The sequence below is a fragment of the Sturnus vulgaris genome, chromosome 26, assembly GCF_052056855.1.
Source record: "Sturnus vulgaris isolate bStuVul1 chromosome 26, bStuVul1.hap1, whole genome shotgun sequence".
Lineage (NCBI taxonomy): Eukaryota > Metazoa > Chordata > Aves > Passeriformes > Sturnidae > Sturnus > Sturnus vulgaris.
In genome coordinates this window covers 3,505,269-3,526,473 of record NC_142268.1, presented here as the reverse complement: position 1 = coordinate 3,526,473, position 21,205 = coordinate 3,505,269, and the positions used below count along the sequence as shown (strand labels likewise).

Here is a 21,205-nt window from a genome sequence, read left to right as displayed (position 1 = left end):
GGTCTGTGCAGGGACAGGGGCTGCACTCATCATCCCTGAGGGTCCCTCCCAGCTCAGGATATTCTGGGATTCTCTGTTGGGTCCTGAGGGTGAAGAGCAGCAGGGCAGGGACAGGGACACTTTCAGACCTGAAGGAATCCCACCCTGGCTTTTGATGCTTGGAGAGTGTTCAGGTTATTAACCCAAGAGAAAACAGGACAGGTTTTTGTATGGGAAGGATGTTCCCAACAATACTTTGCCCTTATTCATGTCTGAGATTGCTGCATGTGGGATTTGGATTTTGCCAGCAACTCCTAAACTCTTGTGGCTTCTGCTCTTCAATTTCATCTGGCTCTTAAGGAAACTCCAAATTACAGGGCCAGCACAGATCCATTCCTGACTCTTTTCTGTCCTCAAAGTTACTTTTAAAGAAACAGCAGAGATAAGTGAACTGCTGTTACACAACTGTTATGTGTGTGTATATATATTACTTGCCTTAATTCTGTGAAATCTAATTAAAGACTGAGTGTATATTTGTATTTCAGTATATTATTAACTTGCTAATAAAAGCCATTTCCAAATTTGTATTTTTCCATGAGGACCAGGTTTCTGAAAAAAAAAAAAAAAAACAAAAAAAACCCAACCCCAGCTATAGTGCCTGCTGCCCTTGAAAAGTGTGTTTTGGGTTTATCTGTGTTTCCAGGTAACTGGAGCTCGTAGACAAGCAGTGTTTGCTTCTGTTTTAAATTAATTTAACCTAATCAGTGGCAGGGTCTGGTGCCTTCTCTTGTTTATAAAATTTTGAAGCAGTGTAATGAGTAGTCTCTTCAGAAATCTTCTTCTCAAGTTCCTTGGTGTGTTTGCTTCCCACTTCCATTCCCCTGCACTTAACAGCACTGGTGGCAAGGGGAGAGGTCACGACACGTGGTTCAGGACACTGTGGGTGAGCTGGCTCAGGTGCCAGCTCCCAGCAGCCTGGGAGGGGACAAGGACATGTCCTGTGTGTCAGAGATGGCCCAAAGCTGGCTGAGGAGGGGGCTGGCTGGGAGAGGTGGGTGGTGCTGCATCCTTGGGATGGGGCAGGACCCAAGGGCTGGTGCTGCTCTGGGGGTGCCAGGCACTGTCCTGCCCTGTCCCAGGCTCGGGGGGGTGGCTTGGTGTCACCTCAGTGTGAGATGGAGAGGTCAGGGTTTGGATGAGCCAAGGCTCTGTGTGGTCTTAACCTGCTCCCATATCCTTGCAGGATCTGAAGGGGCTGGCAGGGAAACTGGAGAGGGGCTCTTGGAGGGACAGGACACAGGGAATGGTTCCCACTGCCAGAGGGCAGGGCTGGATGGGATATTGGGCAGGAATTGTTCCCTGGCAGGGTGGGCAGGGCTGGCACAGGGTGCCCAGAGCAGCTGTGGCTGCCCCTGGATCCCTGGCAGTGTCCCAGGCCAGGCTGGACATTGGGATTGGAGCAGCCTGGGACAGTGGAAGGTGTCCCTGCCATGGCAGGGGTGGCACTGGGTGGGCTTTGAGGTCCCTCCAACCCAAAGCATTCCAGGACTCTGTGAGATTTCCCAGCTCCCTCTCAAAGGCAGAGCAGCAGCTCATCCTGCAGCACTTGCAGAGCAGTTCAGATCCCAGGAATTGCTGTGCCCAGTGGGAATGTCAGGACTGGCAGCTGGACAAACACCACGGGCAGGGATTGAATTGAGTTCAGGGGCTGAACAAGAGACTCCCAAATGCTTTGAGCCAAGGTGGGAGCTCTGCTCTCTCAGCATCCCTGTGTGGGCTGAGGAAAAGAGAATTCCTAAATGAGAATCTGGGCAGAGCAGGCTCTCCTTGGCTCAGCCATCAACAGCAAAGAGTTTCTTTTGATTTCCCATCTGAGGGAACTGAAATCCTGTTTTTCCAAAGAGGATGCAGAGATGGGAGACCCCATCCTGGTCCTGCTCCTGTGCTCCTCCACCTTGGGAGTTTTCTTGGGCAATGGAAAAAATTAAATCGGTGTTTTCCTGATTGGAATTTCTGTTATTCCTTGGAGGTCTCATCCTTTGGAGACATGAGCAGCAGGGATGAAGGATGTGTGTGAGGCAGGAGCCAGGCTGGGTTTAACACAAATATTTGCCTCACAGGAGGGAGAAGTCACTCGATGCATTTTCATTCACATCAAATAAACCAGTTCCTTTTTCCAAAGAACGAAACACTTCCTTTCTGTGCCCTGCTTCAAGCACAACCAATGCCTTTTCAGGGCAAGTTATTACATGGAGACTGAGCCAGAAATGTTGAATGAAATGGAAAATATTTAAGAAAGTTTTCTTTAGTGAAATAACTGTGGCCTAGAGTGTGATGGGTGAAGTAGATGGATACTTGCATCTGCTAGAAAATAATCAAAATCAGCCATTCCTTGCATTACTTTTATTATTTTCAGTCTGTTTTGAGAGTGTTGAGAATTCTCAGTAGTGAAACCATTAAATGTAAATTCCCTGGCTCCTTTTTCTGCAGTCAGGGGAGAAAATTCTGTTTAGAACCCATCTAGAACATGATGGTTAAACAGCATTTTTATTTCACCAGCATTTCGTTATTGCTGTTCTGGTTTTCTCATTTACCTAAGCTCCAAGCCAACTAAACCTGAATCAAATAACCAAATAACTATTTTTAAATGTAAGCCTTCCTTTCAAAGCGTGCCAAAAAATTCACAAAATTCACAAAATCAACCAAAAACCAAGGAAAAACCTGGATTTCAATTTTGATCCTTGCAGTTCTGTGTTGGGAATGAGAAATAGTCTGGGGTTTTTTGATGTTTTGGGGGGGGGGGGTTTGTTTTGGTTTGGTTTGGTTTTTTGTTATACTGCAGTCTTCCAATTATTTTCAGTAAAATAACAGATATCAGGAGATTTTTATTAAAAATTCATAGCTGTATTATGGGCTTGCATATGGAAATGGGGTTGGATGAGATTCCCTGGGTAATTCACCCCCTGGTCAGCCTGAGATCTGTTCAGCAAAAGGAAAACAGCTGAGGCTGTTGGCTGCACTAAACCTCATTAATTCCTGATAATATTAAAGATGAACAAAGGTTATTTGCTGTATTAATTGAAGGTGAATTTTCCTGTCCAAAATGCCATTGGCAATCCCATCCACCTCCAGGTTTCCTGCAATTCTGGTGCATGCAAGGCTTTTAGCTCTGCCATGGAATTTTTAAGGATGGAAAAGATCTCTAAAATCAAGTCCAATAAATACAAATCTTGCTGTAGCTGAGTTTGTCTCTCTCCCATGTCTGTAGAGGTTTTAGCTGCAGATTTATTTTCAATTCTCACAACGGGAAGTGTCTGACAGCCTGCACAGGTGATGATTAGAAATTCAGGATTTCTGGGTTTACCTGGAGAGCCAAGGCTGCTGGCATTTGAAGAACACCAGAAATAAAAATCCCAGTATCATTAGAGCAGCTTCACCTGGAAAAACAAACTTTTCCCAACTTTAGGTCTTAATTTGAAATAAAAGCTGTGGAGTTTCGTGGTGGACTTGGCAGTGATGATGGTTGGACTCAATGATCTTAAAGGTCTTTTCCAACTGGAATGATTCTATAAATACATTCTTCAGGCATCAAAAATGTGATTTAACATTTCCTGTACCTCTAGGCAGTCGTTTTTCTGTTGGATTTTTATGCCCCACATTTAAATCCCCTTTGAGAAGAAGTTGTTAAGCCCATTTATGAATGGCAAGCACAGGGGCAGTGGATTTCTTACCCATGGAGGTAATAACACCCATCAAGATTTACTGGGAAGCTTAAATATAAGTAGCTATAAAAAAAACTTTATCCCAGAGGTCAAATAATTGATTGTTCTTAAAACTAACAAAAAATTCACTGAGGGTATTTTCCTTTCCCTCATTTATATCCCAGTATTATATTCTATTTCAAAAGTCCTGCCAGAAATAAAAGGATGTAATAAAGGAATTTGAAAAGTTTAAATAAGATCAAAGGATGACCAACCAAGTAAGCTTCAAAAAGCAAATTAAATAAAATAGTTCATTATCTGTTTTTTTTCTTCAAATGAGCAAGTGATTCACTGGAACAGCAACAATTTTATGTTTTGAAAGCAGCACTAATAGAAATGTATGATTCTGTAGAGAGGAAATTCCTGGCTGGCAGGGTGGCAGCCCTGGCACAGGGGGTCCCTGGATCCCTGGCAGTGTCCCAGGCCAGGTTGGACGTTGGGATTGGAGCAGCCTGGGACAGTGGGAGGTGTCCCTGCCATGGCAGGGGTGGCACTGGGTGGGCTTTAAGGGCCTTTCCCATCCAAAACATTCCACATTCCATGATTTTCTGAGTTGGCTGCTGCTGTAGGGTAGCTCATAGGTTTTACATTTTCACCTTAAAGAAATAAAGATATATAAATATCAGACCTAAATACCCCATGAGAACCAAGGCTGTGCCAGTGTCACCTCTGATTTATGTCACCTGCTCTTAAAAAGTACAAATAATGTGGAGAGGGAGTTCTGTCCATGTCCAGTGGTGACCTGTAGAATAAAAACAAAAACTAACGTGGCCACAATTACAGCAGGAGCAGCCCTGGGCCTGAGGAAGGGACTTAAATCCTCTTTAATTTGGAGTTGGGATGGATGGCTGCTGCTGGGCCAGGTCACCACACACAGCCAAAGCAAAATCTCCCTGAGCCCTGCCCTGGCTCAAAACTCCTTCCACATTTGGGGGCTCCACGTTCAGCTCCCAAACTCCTGTGTTGGGAGGGCTCAGGAGCTGATGGCTTCTGTTAAAGCACTCTGTGGAAAAATCCATCTCCTGGATGGCAGAGCAGCACAGAGAGCACCCAGGGCCAGCTCTGCCATCAGCCCCCCCTTCCCCAGACCCCTTTGGGGTGCAGGGGATGCTGCTCCATCCTCATCCTCACACCTTGAAGGAGTCACCCTGTGATCTCCCCCTGCTGCCTCCTCCTTTCCCCTCACTCCCCCTGCAAATGTGAACATAGGAAATATTTTGAACTGCTCTTCTTATCTCTGTTTTCCCAGCGATTTGGAGCTGCTTTAGGCAGGGGAGATTAACAAAGGCAAGGCCATTTACATGGAGGCAACGGTGCCTTATGAATGAAATGGTGACAAGGCGAGTTTTTATCAGCCCTCAAGGCTTGCTCTGTTCCTCCTTGTGTTTCTGAAAGGCATTCAGGCTCTGACAGCCCTCAGAGACCAGTGCTTGAAAAACACCTTGCCTAGGGGAGTATTTGTGGCTTTTTTAGGAGTGGGAAAATTGAAGCTCAGGGAAAGGGAAGCATCCTGTTCAAGGTCACGGAGTGAGCTGGTGGCAGGACCAGAAATAGCACCCAGAAGTTATTAGGGTTTGTTGTTTTTTTTTTTTCCTGAATTTCCTTTCCTGTCCCTGCTGTTTGCTTGGATACTGAGATAGCTGTGTGTAAACAGAAGGTTTCCAGAGGCAGCAGCCTCAGTATCTGATTCATTCAGTGATGATGCAACCTGGAATCCAGATGTCTGTGATGCCTTCCAGGGCCCTGGTGGCCCGTGTGACATCACTGGCCACGTTGAGCAACCAGGGCTTTAAACTTGTCTCTGCCTGAAATACCAATGTGCTGAATAAATCCGCTGTAAGGAGACCTTGTGGCAGCTTTTTAGTGTCCAAAAGGTGCTTATGAAAGAACTGGAGAAGAATTTTTTTATGAAGCCATGCAGTGACAGGACAAAGGGAATGGCTTTAAGGTGAAGGAGGCCAGATTTAGAATAGAAATTAGAAATTAAAAAGGAATTCCTAGCTGTGAGGGCAGTGAGGCCCTGGCACAGGGTGCCCAGAGCAGCTGTGGCTGCCCCTGGATCCCTGGCAGTGCCCAAGGCCAGGCTGGACATTGGGATTGGAGCAGCCTGGGACAGTGGAAGGTGTCCCTGCCATGGCAGGGTATTGGAACAAAATGAGCTTTAAGGTCCCTTCCTATCTAAACCATTCTGGGATTCTCACCACAATTTTATTGCTTTTTCATGGTCAGGTCCATCTGCTCATTTCTCCACAATAACTGACTTGTTTTGCTCTGTTTCACCCAGTAAGGAGCCCTGGAACTGAGAATATCACCCGTGGATGCTGCTGATCCTCTCTGTGACCCACCAGCAGCTTTGTTGATTATTAATTCACTTCTCAGTTTGCAAACTCCCAGTCCAGGGGCTGCCAGGCTGTCAGAGGCCACCAGACACCTTTTAAAGGCTTCTGTCAGTCCCTTCTGTGAGAGAGCTGCAGGTGGGATAAACCTCTCTGTCTTAGGCCAGGTCTAAGAGGAAGAAGCAAAGCTTAGCTCTGGCTTCTGAGCCAGTGAGTTTCTGCTAAGAGGAGGATCCAGGACACTGTAAAACTTCTCCCCTGTCAGAGGTGAGCAGTGAGGGGAGCAGGGGGTCCTTTCTTGGGGGTTTCCTTCAGAGATGTGGCAGAGCTGCAAGGGAGCTCCAGGGGATCCTGACCCTGGGACTGCCCCTGGATCCCTGGCAGTGTCCAGGGCCAGGCTGGACATTGGGTTTGGAGCACCCTGGGACAGTGGGAGGTGTCCCTGTCATGGCAGGGGTGCAATGGGATGAGCTTTAAGGTCCCTCCAACCCAAACCAATCAATGATGGAAATACAAAACCAAAATACCCCATGAGAACCAAGGCCATGCCAGTCCCACCTCTGATTTGTGCAACCTGTTCTTAAGAAATAAAAATCAGGTGAAGAGGAAAGAGCAAGACTTTGGGTGCCACATTTGCTCTCCTCCTTGGAAGCCAATGCTTTCTCCAGCCTCTGGAGCCTTGGCTCAGGTGCCAGCCGTGCTGCCAGGGCACCAGCAGAGCTCTGCAGCACCTTGTGCTGCTTTTTGGGAGCACAGGAATTCTGTGTGTGCTGTCAGCTTTTCATCAGCACAAATTAAGCAGAGCAGATGGCACACACAGATCTGAATCCAATTCTCAGGAAGCGCAGGATGGCTTTAATGAGAAGTGAATTATTCTTTCTCCAGGATGTTGCACTGATAAATAAAATAATAACAAGTCCTGTACGTGTGGCTTGGCAGTCCAGGACTTCTCTGTCTGTCTGCTTTGTCTGGAAGTGCCATCTGCAGATTTCCTGGGAGCCTTTGTGTCTGGCGTGGCTGTCATCACTGCCAGAGCCTGCCTTGTGGAACAAACCTGAAAATCACCCCGGGGATTTGTTTTGGCAGCAGACAATTCACCTTCCACCCTGCCCACATCTCTCTGCTCTCTTGTGGTCGCTGAGGGAAAGCAGAAGACAAAACCTATCAGCAAAGATGAGTCTTGGTGATTTGAGCCATAGAACCGTGGAATATTCTGGGTTGGCAGGGACCTACAAGGATCATCAAAGTCCAGCTCCATCTTTCCTAAGTGTTCTTTTCTCCTCCAAAGGAGACCTTTTGGAGACCTAAAATGCCAAGGGCTGACCCTGCCAGAACCATTAATAGATGATTAAAATGTCTTTGTCAGCTCAAGAGAGGTTACTCTCTTCTGTAACCTCACCGTGCTACATTTTACACTCAGAAAACCCTGGAAAGCTGCAAACCATAGCCCTGGGCACAAGGGGCAGACAATAAACACTTTTGGAAAAGTTAGGGGAGTAGATGTGGTAAAAGTGCCCCCCTCTCCTGCCTGAGCATTCCAAACCCAGCAGTTCTGCATTTAATTGCAAATAATTTGGGGCTGGAGCAGGCAAGGAGCTGTTTCTTCATTTACTGGGAGAATTATTTGCCTGATTCCACGGCGCTGTTGCAACTGGAATCTTCTCACATGGAGGTTTTGGCTAAAACCCAGGCAGGGGCAGTGATGGGGAGAGGCAGGTGCTGCCTTTATATAGCAGAGCTGCAGGGATGGGGGTGCTGAGGGCAGCTTGAGGGGCACAGGAATAAATATTGATTTAATTTCCCTTCTTTCTGGCTTGTTGGATTAATCTGGTAGCTGTGACTGTGTGGGTTCTGTATCTACTTTTACTCCCATTCTCCCAGATGTGAGAAAAATAATTTGCAAGCTCTAGGGTTTTGGGAAGGTTGGGAGAGTAATTGTAATTTGCTAATGGGGGTATGGAGTATTGGGAAAAAAACTTTTAAAAACCTGGTTTTTGGAGAATTTTAATATTTGGGGGTTTTTGTCAGTGCCTGTAACTTCACAACCCCTTTGCATTTCTTTTGAAAACAAATGAGCAGGTCCAGTGTCCTTCAGTTTCTAACTTTTCCTTTTTCCTCTTAATTTGCACAGAGTTGAAGGAAAAGTTTAAATACTGGCGGGAGAAGGGAAATAAAACAAAAGACACCAAAATGTTGTTTGGAGGCTCAGCAGTGAGGCTGAGAAAGCAGAAATGACACTGCCCAAAATCTGAATGTTTTTAACCTTTTGATTTTGAAGTGACAGCAGAAACTCTCCTAAAATAGTTTATTTAGCAGGAAGTTTCACAAGAAACTGAGGAAAAAAGGCTCCCCCACCCCCCAAAAAAAAAAACAAACAAACTCCAAATGCTGTTGTGTGCTGTCTCAGCATCCCTCGGTGTCCCCAGGGATGGGGGCAGTGCCAGGAGGGAGATGCTGTGGCTGCCTGGGGACCTTGGTGGGATTTTGGGGCAGGGCCAGGGATGGGAGGATGGATTTGCTGCTTCAGGGCTTCTGAAATGAGGGTGAATTGCTGTTCTTGTGCTCTTCATCCTTGATTATTTCTGGTTATAAACCCAAGCTGGCCACCCCACTTTCCCTATTAAATCTTAGCTAAACTCCAGGTTTAGCTTTAATCAAACTTAGGTGTGATGAAAAGGTTTTTTGCAGTGGTTAAAGGTGACAAGGCAGAGAGGAGAAAGCATTCTTTTAAAATTATGCCCCTGCTCTTTCCCATCATGTGTGATGCTCACTGTGACACAATAATTTTCCAACGCCACTTTTCGGTTAAATATAGAAATGCATTTTCTGTTCCTTCCCCTCTCCTCTCCGTGAAACAATTGTGCAACTTTCTTTTTTCCTTAATATAATTCTGCATTAAAATGAACTCCAGGACTAAAAAAGAGTCCTGTGTGTAGGACGGGATCTGCCTCCTTTCCTTGCTCTCCCCTTTTACATCTTCCACTGGGATTTTGCCCGTGGTTTGAAGGGTTTGTGGGGGGGTGTGGCTGTGCTGTGCTGTCCCCCCTGATGTCCCTGTGCTGTCCCCAGCAGTGAGCATGCAGAGTCCCGAGGGTGGATCAGACTCAGCAGCTCCCGTGGCTCTTCACACGTCGGCCCCAGCGCAGGCTCCGGTGGTGCAGGCAGTGCCAGCCTCGCAGCAGGTAAAGCCCAGCTGGGATTGTGTTTCCATGGAGAGCAGCCCTGCTTCCCCTGCCACGTGGGTTTTAATCCCTGCTTTTGATAGCAGGGAGAGGGTTTGTGGCTCGTCGAGGCAGTGGGGACAACCTGTGGCTGGGCTTGGTGTTGATAAAGGGGTTGAGCCTTCCCAGCCTCCACGTGCCTGTTTTACAGTGTGGGGTTTGGGGTTTGGGGTTTGGGGTTTGGGGTTTGGGGTTTGGGGTTTGGGGTTGAGTTTAGGGTCCCCAAGGGAGTCACTCCATGGCAGCTGGGAGTTTGATTTGGAGGAATTTCCTGTTGTGGTTTGGAGTGTCAATAAAAGCAGAGGGAGATGGAGCAGTCCTGGAAGGGGAGAGGTGAGGGCAGAGCTGATGCAGGAGAGGCTGGAGGAGCCCTTGCTGCATCCCCAGGGGAGGGGCTGCAGGTCAGGGAGGGGATTCTCCCCCTCTGCTCTGCCCTCCTGGCCTCCCCCTGCACTGCTGGGGCAGCCTTGGGTCCTGAGCACAAGAAGGGCATGGACAGGACAGAGCAGGTCCAGAGGAGATCATGGAGCTGCTCCAGGGGCTGGAGCCCCTCTGCTCTGGGGACAGGCTGGGAGAGCTGGGGGGCTCACCTGGAGAAAGCTTTAGGGAGAGCTGAGAGCCCCTTGCAGGGCTAAAGGAGGCCAGGAGAGCTGGAGAGGGATTTGGGACAAGGGATGGAGGGACAGGACACAGGGAATGGCTTCCACTGCCAGAGGGCAGGGCTGGATGGGATATTGGGCAGGAATTGTTCCCTGGGAGGGTGGGCAGGGCTGGCACTGGGTGCCCAGAGCAGCTGTGGCTGCCCCTGGATCCCTGGCAGTGTCCCAGGCCAGGTTGGACATTGGGATTGGAGCAGCCTGGGACAGTGGAAGGTGTCCCTGCCATGGCAGGGGTGGCACTGGGTGGGCTTTAAGGTCTCTCCCAACCCAAAGCATTCCAGGATTCCAAGGTCTCTTCCTTGGGTAGGCAGATCCCAACATTTTAATTTGCAGAGGGGGGATTTGTCATTAATGTCCATGAATTTTGTGCTGCATTTGGGAGACCCAACAGGAGAAAAGTGATGGTGTCAAGTGATGAACGGGAACCACCCAGTGCAAAACAGGAAGGGTTAAATGAAACTGGTTCCTTTTTGTTCCTTTTTATGCCTTTTGGGGAACTTTCAAAAGAAATTTCTGTCACAGGAAGCTGGAGGGATAAGAGGATGGGTGGGTGTAACTCAGCTTCATCCTTGTCCAACTCCCAAGTGAGCAGCAGCAGCTGCCATTGGATGCAGATGAAAAGGAACAATTAAAGTTTGGGAATTGGAAGGAATATTGGACTCTCCAGGATCCATGGACATTCCCACTGGGTGATCCATAGTGCTGCTGTCCCCTCCCAGCCTTGCCATCCACAGAGAGCTGGTGTGGCAGGAATGGGGACAGCAGTGCCAGGTGTCCCCCAGGATCAGTAGTGTGGATTTGGCTGTGAACAAAGGCTGGAAAACCTTTGGATTGTGAAATCACCCATCCAGCCTTTGCCTGTGCTGTCGTTGGGACATGGAGCACCGAGTGGAACCCCCTGGATTAAGGAAAATCCAGGGGGTAGTGGAAGACTGCTGAAGAGGAGGAGCATCCAGAGCCTTCCCTTCTCACCAGCAGGACAAAGAAAACCCTGGGAATGAGCTGCTGGCAGCAGGAATGGTGTGAGGCTGAAGCCCCTGGGGTTGTTGAGCACTGGTGCCCCTCTTGGTGTGAGCAGAGGCTGTTTGAGCAGGATGGCCTCACCCTCCAGGTTGGGGATGATTCTTTATTTTGGCTGGAAGGTGAAAGCAGAGCACCTGGACAGGCAGTGAGGAAATGAGCTGGGCAGCTGGGCCAGGGATGTGGCACTTGGCAAAATCAATGCCAGAAAATGGGAAAAAGTAGGAGAAAGGAAAGAGACTTTGATGTAGGTGGCACTGCCAAGGCCTGACTTCAAAAAGGGCTTGTGATGTCCCCATCCTGCAGTGGTGACAGCTCCTTCTGGAGGGAAAATGGGCCAGGTGATGGCTGACATTAGTGTAGGTGTCCTCAGGGCAGGAGCTCCAGGGAGTGCAGCCTGGGGATCTGGGCAATTGTCATAAACCTGGAATTGTGCTAGAATTGGATTTCTGGTTGTTACAAAGATATGTTGGGAGGGCTAAAAATCCTAAATACCCATATATAAGGTAGTCACTAATTATCAAGATTGCTTCTGGAGTTGTTTTCTGGCTCTTTGTTCTGTTGGCCCAATCTCCTGGGTGTTTTTAAAGCCTGCAGCCACAGAGGATGTGTCTCCTTGGAGAAGGTTTAAAAGGCCATGGAGGTGCTTGGCTCTGTTCCCACTGAATCCTTCCTTTCCATCCACCACATCCCACGTTGGTTTTGCTGGATCTGAAGGTGCTGAGCACTCTGAGATGTGTTGACAACCTCAGACTGAAAGTGGGGTGTGAGACAGGGATGATGGAAGTGACAGAGCCAGCACCAGGAAATGTCCCTGTGCCCTTGGTGGCACTGCAGGAAGCAGAACCAGCCGAGCTTTGGTGCTGGCAGGAGCTTGGTGGCATTTCTTGTTGCAGGAGCAGAGTGTGGTTGGGTTTAGCAGCTCTGAGAGAAGGAGCTTGGCAGCCAAATGTGGATGTGTGAGGAGTGATTCTTGTTTAGCTGTGGCTGAGCTTATCAATGAACTGCTGCTTCCTTTCATGGAGGTTGGAAGATGATTCCTGTCAGAAATTGTGGAGGCAGCTTTGCCCAAATTCAGGGGGCTGAGCTCAGGCTGGTGCACCCTGGGCACCACAGGGACACTAATTACAGGATGGCACTGGGGAAGTTGGCCATGAAATTTTGGAAGAGAACACCTGGCTCACCCATGTTATGGACTGAAATTGTCTCTTCCTGTATCTTCTCCTTGCAGAGGGTTTTGGTCCAAGCCACAGGCTCCGCTCCCAAAGGGGCCCAGATGCAGCAAATCTCTGTCCCCAGGGTCCAGCAGGTTCCACAACAGGTAATGAACACTCTGGGGAGACAAGCCCTGCATCAACACATCCCACACGACTTTTGAAACTGTGCCAGATCTAGAAAAAAATCTTAATTAAAGAGTTGTGGGCAGTCAGAGAGCTGGGATCACTTTCTCCAGCTCTCTCCTCCTTTCTTAGACTGATGACAAAAGAAACTCTCAAGATATTTGAAGTTTAGGAAGAACCTTTGCTGTAGCTGTTGTCTTTAATGTATTTGAAGATTTGATGGATGCTTTTGAACTTACATTTGAAAGCATTTATTAAATCAAAGTTAAATTAAAAGCAATCTCGTTTGGTAAAGATTTTTTTTAGAGGCAAAATGTTTGGGGTTTTATTTTAATTAAACAAATTTACTGACTGCATGTGGCTCCATAGAAAGGTTTGGTGCCAGAGAGCCGTGCAAGTGTTTTTATTTATTTGAACTTTGCCTTTTCCTGTGCTTGTTTCCTAAGAAACCAGGCATATGTGCTGCTGCTGCATGTGGACAGCGAGTCTGACCATCTGAATTTTTTCCTTTAGTGATTTTTTTATTTGGTTGCTGCATTTCAAGGGGGAAAAAAATTGACAGAGGGCAACTCCATCCCTCCCAGAGCAAAGAAAAAGGGGCTGGGGTGCAGCTGGACACTGCCAGGCTCCTCTCTGAAGGAAAGGCTGCAGCATGAGCTCACCCCTCTTAGTCACCCTGAGACACGTGTCCAGAGGAAACCCAGCTCCATTGTTTCCACTGCTCATGGAGCAACCACTTATTTATCTATTTTAACTTGACCTTTGAAAATAAAAACCTCCTTTGGGATTCCTAAGCGTGGAGGGGGGCGCAGGGAGGGTGTTTTATTTATTTTTTTTTCCTTTTTTTTCCTAAAACAGAAAGCCTGAGTGTCAAGGTGAGGTTGGAGTTTGTGCAGTTTGACCAGTGCTTCCTGAGCAATCCCTGATTTCTTGGTGCCTGTTGCAGGTGCAGTCTGTGCAGCACGTTTACCCAGCCCAGGTGCAGTATGTGGAAGGAGGAGAAGCTGTTTACACCAATGGAACCATGTAAGATCCTCTCTGAGCTGTCCCCCTCCCACCTCCCCTCCTGCCCTCCCCCAGGCTCCTTCCAGCCCAGCCCCACGGTGGAAGGAGGAAGAGGAGGAGCTGTTTCAGGTGTTCTGTTGGGTGTCAGGGGGGTTTCAGCCACACTCCAGCCCTGGGGGTGTTGTCCTCATGGAGGGATTGTTCTCCAGGGAATCCTGGTCATGAGATTTGTTCCCTGTGCTGAGCACGTTGTGTGGTGGCCTGGGCAGCTTTAGGAGTGGAACTTCCAGAGGAAAAAGGGGGTGCTGGAAGATTTTACAGAGTCAAGGATCCCAGAATGGCTTGGGTTGGAAAAGACCTTAAAGCCCATCTCCTTCCAACCCCCCAACACCTTCCACCATCCCAGGCTACTCCAAGCCTGGCCTTAGACACTTCCAGGGATCCAGGGGCAGCCACAGCTGTGCCAGAGCCTCTCCACCCTTAAAATTTCCTCTTCCTCCTGTCTGCTGGGCCCCATTTTGTGCCTCCTTTTGGCCTTCCTCACCCCAGTTCCTTACAAGAGCCCCAGGCTCTGCCCTCACTGTGATCTTGTACTGAGGGGCTGAGTGATCCCAGCACAGGCTCCCATTCCAGCAGGGCTGGGGATCCCATTCCAGCAGGGCTGGGGTTCCCATTCCAGCAGAGCTGGGGCTCCCATTCCAGCAGGGCTGGGGATCCCATTCCAGCAGGGCTGGGGCTCCCATTCCAGCAGGGCTGGGGATCCCATTCCAGCAGGGCTGGGGTTCCCATTCCAGCAGGGCTGGGGCTCCCATTCCAGCAGGGCTGGGGATCCCATTCCAGCAGGGCTGGGGATCCCATTCCAGCAGGGCTGGGGTTCCCATTCCAGCAGGGCTGGGGCTCCCATTCCAGCAGGGCTGGGGCTCCCATTCCAGCAGGGCTGGGGTTCCCATTCCAGCAGGGCTGGGGCTCCCATTCCAGCAGGGCTGGGGATCCCATTCCAGCAGGGCTGGGGATCCCATTCCAGCAGGGCTGGGGTTCCCATTCCATCAGAGCTGGGGTTCCCATTCCAGCAGGGCTGGGGCTCCCATTCCATCAGAGTTGGGGTTCCCATTCCAGCAGGGCTGGGGGGTTTTCCTGACTTGCCCAGCTTTCAGAAGCTGTCCAATGTTGCAGTGACCAGAGCTGCACTCACTTTGCCACTATGGCCCCGTGCCCAGAGTGGGTCACACTGTGGAACAGGAGCCCTTGGATGTGGTTTGAGCTATGGCTCCATGGCATTTTGGCTGCCAGATTGTGTTTGAAGGAGGCAAGGGAGGAGGGGGAGGTCTTTTGCATAGGATAAAAGGGATTTATTACTTTGAGGAATCCGTGGGGCAAAAGACAAAAATGGCAAAGGTACAACAGCTTAAATATGGGGGAGGTTCAAGGGGAAGGTACAAATTCTCAGCAAATTAAGAGAAATTCTGAGGAGAGATAAAGGGTAGGGTTCACAAAGGCATTGTCCAATGAGGGAGGTAGGGGGGAAACTGAGTCACATGGACTAATGAGACCTCGAGTTTCAGGAGATTTCCAAAGGGGAATTCAAAGCAGGATTGACAGGTAATTCAGGACGGATTGACAAGGTGGGTGGGTGGGTATCACTTTGAACTAAACCATTAGCTCGGGCAATAACACAACACACCATTAACAAGAAACACACCGCCAGAGTCAAACATGGGGTTCCCTCTGCCAGCTGCTCTCCATGTCCCTTTGTGTCCCCTGCACAGACGAGCTGCCTACTCGTACAGCAGCGAGGCGCAGATTTACGCCCCCGCCGGCGCCACGCCCTATTTCGAAGCGCAGGGAGGAGGAGGAGGAGGAGGAGGTGGAGGAGGAGCTCAGGTGACTACAGCGGCATCCTCTCCTACAGCCATTCCCTCTCACAACATGGTGGGCATCACCATGGACATTGGGGGAAGTCAGATCCTCTCCGGCTCGGGAGCCTATCTCATTCATGGGGGGCTGGAGAACTCTAGACATTCTCTGTCTCACACCTCACGCTCCTCTCCAGCAACGGTATGTAGCCCTGCAGGCACTGCAGCTCAGGGGCCAGCAATGATTCCAAAGGGAACTGAAAAGCCTTCAGAAAATAAATCTGACCTGTCATTATCACTGTATTTGTCTGTGACATGCCATGGGTGCAAGGGAGAGAATAGACACTGGTGTACCACACTTGTTTTTCAGTTGGTGTTTGGACCATCCCTCTCGCTCAGCAGATCATTGAAATTATGCAGCATCACAGAAGAGAAGCCATTAATCATTCAAATATTAATAAAGCATTTGATTTGGTTTGGGGTTTTTTTCCCCCCAAGCAAAATATTTTGGCTTTTAAAGATTTGTCTCTATTTACGTTTTCTAATAAGTCAAACATCTCACACATGCTTACCCAAAATATTGAAATATTGAAGAGACCTGAGAAATCTTTCCTTAACCCAGTGCATAATTAGCAGATAAGTTATGTCAAGCTGATCATGCTGAGTGCACAGTGATCAAAAAGTCTGTGTATATCTCCTACACCATTGTGTATTCTGTCCTTGCCATGTGTTTAAAAAATGTCTTTTGGGGTAATACTGATCAAACAGAAATGGTTTAAAGTTCTGATTTTTTAAAATCGTGTCCCTCCAGCTGCCAGCTGAGGTGGCAGGTGCTGGAAACACAGCTGTGGGGGACTGAGGGCTTACAGCTCTTCACCCAAAACAGCCTTTTTGCAGTGAGAAGCACCAGGGCTTTGGTTTGGGAATCTCCCAGCCCTAAGCAGCTGCCAGGAGTGCTTGGAGCTCATTTCCTGGGACACTGCTCACCTCCCCCTGCAGACTTCTGTGTGTTTATGCATCTTATATAAATATAAATACCAATGTAGGTGTAATTCAGGGTATGTAGCCAGAATTTAAAATGTGAGCAGCATCACTAGGGAGAAAAACTGGAGCTGTTGCTACTGAGAATCTTGTAAATCTGGCCTGTTAAGTTGTACTTCCTTTCCCACTGGGTTTTAGAATATAGACTTTATGTTTTTTTGAATCTTTGTGCCTTGAAAAGTTGCTTTGATCCTGGAGTAAATGTGCTTTACCTTGGGTAGGCATAGGGGAAAAGTCCTTAGTTTGGGTGGAAGACAAAATGACAGATGCTGAGGTTCATTTCTGGGTGAGAATTGTGTGTCTGTGTATTTTAACTGTTCATAGTTAAAAATTAGCACTGAGCCATTTGGTTTTTGCTCAAAGTTATTATTTGGAAGCATCACCTGTGTGGGACTGCATCTTACAAAACTGCACAACTGTACTCTTGGATTTTGGGGGGATTTTTTGTTGTTGTTGCTGTTTGGGGTTTTTCTCATTTCCATGGTGATAAGCACAATATAAAAGCCCAAGTGGAAAATATGTCAGTAGAAATATCCCATGAACAGATTTAGTTGGTGGTTATTACATGAGATAAGGCTGTTAAAAAAAAATTTAGAAAGTAACCTTTATGGAAATACATCTAAGATAAATTCACTCTGTTGCATATAGGAAAGAACTTTCTGAAGGCATTTTAAGACAAAATATCTGAGGAAGGGCTGGAAAAGGTGGGAAAGAGCCTGGCACAGTCCAGGGCTGTATCTGTGTGTGGATTTCAGTCCTTCCAGCACAGACCAGGGTCGGAGGGGGATGGAGCAGAGCCTTGACTGCTTGGAATTTTGGAATTTCATTTGATCATGGAGTCATTTGGTCTGAGGTCTTAAAGCTCATCCAGTGCCACCCCCAGCCATGGCCTTGGACACTTCAGGGATCCAGGGGCAGCCACAGCTGCTCTGGGCACCCACCAGAAAGGATGGGTGGCTTAAGGAGAGCAGGCACTGGGTCAGATCTATGGGCAGGAACATCATTTTCTGTTTAATGTCCAGCCTGAACAGACTCTGGGAAAGGCTGGTGTCAAAGAGGCCAGAGGGGCTCTGGTGGTCCTGGCAGAACGTGGTGGGGCAGGATTGGGAGCTTGGTGGGAGGAAAGGAAAGCAGAGCTCGTGCAGATGGAGCCAGGGAAGCCAAAGTGTTTGGGATGGACATTGAGAGTGGGCAGTGGTGGGGAAGGACAGGGACTGGAGGTGGTGAGGGCTTGGAGAAGAGACCTCGAGAGCCAGGAGGGCACCTGCAGAGGAGAATGGAAACAAGGGAATACTTCAGGATTAGCAGTCAGAGCTGCCTCAGGAGGTTGAGAGATGTTTGGTAAATCTGTGTGTGCACTGAAGAAAAATCTTCAGAGACTTCGAGAAACCTCTTAAAAAACCCCTCCTTGTCTGCTGGAATCCCAGAGTTCTGTTCCATCACATGTGCTGAAGCAGCACAGGGAACAGTCCCACTCAATATCTGTGCCAGCACAGCACTATTAATCTTCACCTAAATGAGTCTGGACCAAGAGAGGAAATCCTTGAGACTCCCATCAGTGAGTCCTCAGAGCTCTTCACCTTCCTGCAGGGCTCCTTACGAGCTTTTAGTCTTTCCCCTGTGATATTTTTTATTGCAGATCAAGGTGTCCTCTTGGATGGGACACCTGCCAGCAGCAAAAGGCCAGGCAGCGTTTCTGTGCTTGCCTCAGAGCTGGTGCTCAAACAGCCCCTGAGCAGAGGAAGGAAATTGGGTTTCCCTCTAACTCTGACTCATTTCCTGAAGGCTGTGTCAGCACTCACGCTCTGGTTCCTCGTGGTCCATCACAGAAACCCCACTAATGCGAGCCTGAATTTGGTGAGAACACCTCGAGAAGTGGTTCCACTTTGGGGTGGAAACCAAGGGAGGTGTGCTGGAGGTGGTGTCACCTTCCCTGTGCCTGCTGGGTGTCACTTCAGGAGCTGGGGCTGATCTCTTCTGCTCTGCCACCCTCCTGTGACAGAGCCTGGCTTTGTGAGGGCTGGATTTATCTGTCTTAATCTCCAGTGAGGGCTGAGTCAGTGCAGGCTGTGAATGTGGGCAGGAGGCCACGGAAGATGATGTGCAGATGTGGGAGTGCCCACAGAGGCGTTACCTGGGGACAGAGGCAGCAGAGCTCTGGGTGCTGCTGCACTGCCAGGGCACAGAAAACGGGGTTTGGGAACATCTGGACACAAACAGTCGGTTCTGCTCCTGCCAGGCTCTAATGTGGGCTTGTGGGAGGTTTGGGTTTTTTGTTTTTTTTTTTTCTTGTAAAAAGCTTGTAGAGGAGCACTGGAGCTTTGGGACCAGCAGCCATCTGCTCAAGGAGCTCCCCAGATTCTGCCCCAGCAGCAGAATGGAGAAGACAAGAAGGGTTCAGGAGAGGGTTGAGGCACAAGGCAGCAGCCACAGCTGGGCTGGAGTGGAACAGGAGCCAGGCAGGGAGTGAGGGGCTCCTCTGGAGCCAGGAAGCCTCACCTTGGCTCCTCTGAGATCCAGAGAAACGATCACAGGCAGCATCAAACATTCCACCCTGGTTTCTGGGGAGAACTCACCTGAAACCTGGCTCCTCCCTTCTTCCCTTTGCAGTTCTCAGCATCACACAGCCCTTATCCATTCCAGTTCATCCACTCTCCTTGCACCCCAGTTTTATTTAATATTTTTTTGGTTTTTTGACGAAATATGAAGAGGTGACAGTAACCAAATCATTACTGCCAGCTCTCCTTGGGTACAGCTCTGCAGCCAATCTCTGACCCTACAGAGAATCTGCCTGGCAGTGGTTTGGGAAAAAGAGGAGGAAAATCGCTTTTTTTTTAATAAATAGGCAGCACTTTTAGGGGAAGATAAACCCCCCCTGGCCTGGCTTTGTCACCCCCGTGGGGATTCCTGCTGTGTCCATTTGCATGTCCCAGTAACGCCTCTGCAGCTCCATCCACACCCACTGTGCTCATCTGTTTGCCTCTTTTTCACAAGCCTGTTGATATAAAGCATTAATCATTCAAATATTAATAAAGAAACAATAATCCTGGCTGTTGCTAACTATCTGATTTCCTTTCTTTCTCCTTTTTTTTTTTTTCTCTCTCCTGTGCACATTTTTCTTTAGCTTGAAATGGCGATTGAAAACCTACAAAAAAATGAAGGGATTACATCACACAAAAGCAGTTTGCTCAACAGCCATGTAAGTTACAATCAGAATTTACAACCTTTTCCCCTGCTTTGGTGGGAGAATTATTTCTTTGGTGTATTCAACAGCAAGAGTCACTCAAAAGCAGCCTGTGATTGAGCTGTGCTGCCCAAAACTGCCCATTCCCAGGGAAAAAGAGTCTGCAAAAAGTTCCATATGAGAATATTTGCTGCTGAGATGCTCAGGAGTCTGTTAACTGCCTCTGCCCTGTGTTTATTTATTTCATCTGCCTTGCAATGGAAATTGCTGGCAATCAGATAAACACATTTGAGGAAGTTCTTTTCCTTTCACTGGAACTGAAAAATGGCTGGAAAATTACTTGTAAATCCACAGCCATGGCTCAGTGTGAATTGTGACAGATTCCCCTCAGCCAGCACACACCAAAAGCCTGTGAATGCCTTTTTTTTTTCCTCTCTCTGTGCCTCAGGAAGCCCATTCCTGTCACAATGCTGTGCTAAATCCATGTGCTGGGCCTCTCTCTCTGTACTCTGCAACGATTTCCCTGCTTTGTGTGATATTCCCTCTGTCCTGCTGGGCCTTTGCATCTTGGCTTGTGGCTCCCAAGCAGGAACACTGAGGGGTGAGCACGTGCTTGGGTGACATTTGGGTTGATCCAGGCCATGCTGGAGTCCCTGGACTTGCCTTGGTTTCCCTGTGTTTGGATTAAGCTCAGGCACGTCCTGCACCCATAAATCCCCGTGCACAAAGTGGTGCTGCTCTGTTCTAACAGATTTCCTCTGTGTCTGGGGGCTGGTTTCTTGTCATTCTTAGGGCCTGCAAAAACAAAATCTTTGGCTTTTTCATCATAGATAAATAGCCTGAGACAACAAAAGGAACTTTAAACCAGTCTGATTCCTTCAGCTGATCTCAAACTCCAGGCCAGGGCTCCTGGGGGAGCTCAGTTCTTATTTCAGCTGGTGGAGAGGGAAGATTTGTGGTTGTAGTTGGGGAAACACAAACCTGCAGGATCAGGTCCCTGTTCTGAGCATCTCCTGCATCCCTCCCAGCCCAGGCTGTGCCAGGCCCACACTCCTGAAGTGCTGCACAGGGATTGTGTTGCTGTGCAGGATTTTTCTTGTTCATCGTGGACATGGTTTGGAAAAAAAATCAGGAAAAGGGCAGAGGAAAGAAAGCAAAAGGTAGAAAAGAGATTTCACTGACCACGAGCTGTGCAGGATGGAGTGGGGGCCTTCCCCACCCTTGTCTTGCAGGGGAGAAGTGCAGAACTTGATGTCCCTGCTTCTAGGTCGTGGTTCACAGTCTGGTCTAAGGTTTAAGTGCTCTCACAAACTCTGGAGCAAACAAAATCTCCTCCCTGAGCACGTGTGACACCTCACCAGGGCTGGGCTGGGTCAGGTCATTCCCCTGGCAGGGCACAGAGCCTGAGCTGAGGAACCTCACAGGGTCCTTGCTGTCCCCAGTGTCCCTGCTCAGCCCTCGCAGGGCACAGGGAGGTGTCTGGGAATAAAAAGAGGGATGAGCAGTGCCTGAGGGGGACACAGCACATGGGGAACCAGCTCAGGCAGCTCCAGAGCTGGAGGAGCTGCAGTGCCATTGCCCAGGGAGGCTCTTCTAGGAGTGAGGGACCTGAGCCCATGGAAATGTGCCCTGGTTTGAGCAGGGAGCTGGACCAGGATGGTTTGGGTTGGACAGGACCTTAAAGCTCATTTAACTGCAGGGACACCTTCCAGAGTGCTCAGAGCTCTGTCCAGCCCAGCCTTGGATGCTCCAGGGATGGACACTGCAGAGCTGGCTCCCAGTGCAGGTGTGGGACATCCCAGTGAC

At 48.8% G+C, this 21,205-nt stretch overlaps 1 protein-coding gene across 5 annotated transcripts in view; it reads left to right on the top strand.

The window, feature by feature from the left end:
- RFX2 (regulatory factor X2) overlaps positions 1-21,205 on the top strand; it is a 65,472-nt gene that overhangs the window by 25,927 nt on the left and 18,340 nt on the right. The window contains exons 2-6 of one of the 5 annotated variants that reach the window (XM_088179118.1): positions 9,146-9,258; positions 12,208-12,297; positions 13,263-13,342; positions 15,088-15,202; positions 19,340-19,414. In XM_088179118.1, the coding sequence (XP_088035244.1) occupies positions 9,154-9,258; positions 12,208-12,297; positions 13,263-13,342; positions 15,088-15,202; positions 19,340-19,414 (465 nt within the window). In that variant the 5' untranslated portion in view covers positions 9,146-9,153. Of the gene's footprint in view, positions 1-9,145; positions 9,259-10,938; positions 11,068-12,207; positions 12,298-13,262; positions 13,343-15,087; positions 15,377-19,339; positions 19,415-21,205 lie in introns of those variants that run through there. The other 4 variants (XM_014883033.2, XM_088179116.1, XM_088179119.1 and 1 more) reach the window with 4 other exon arrangements.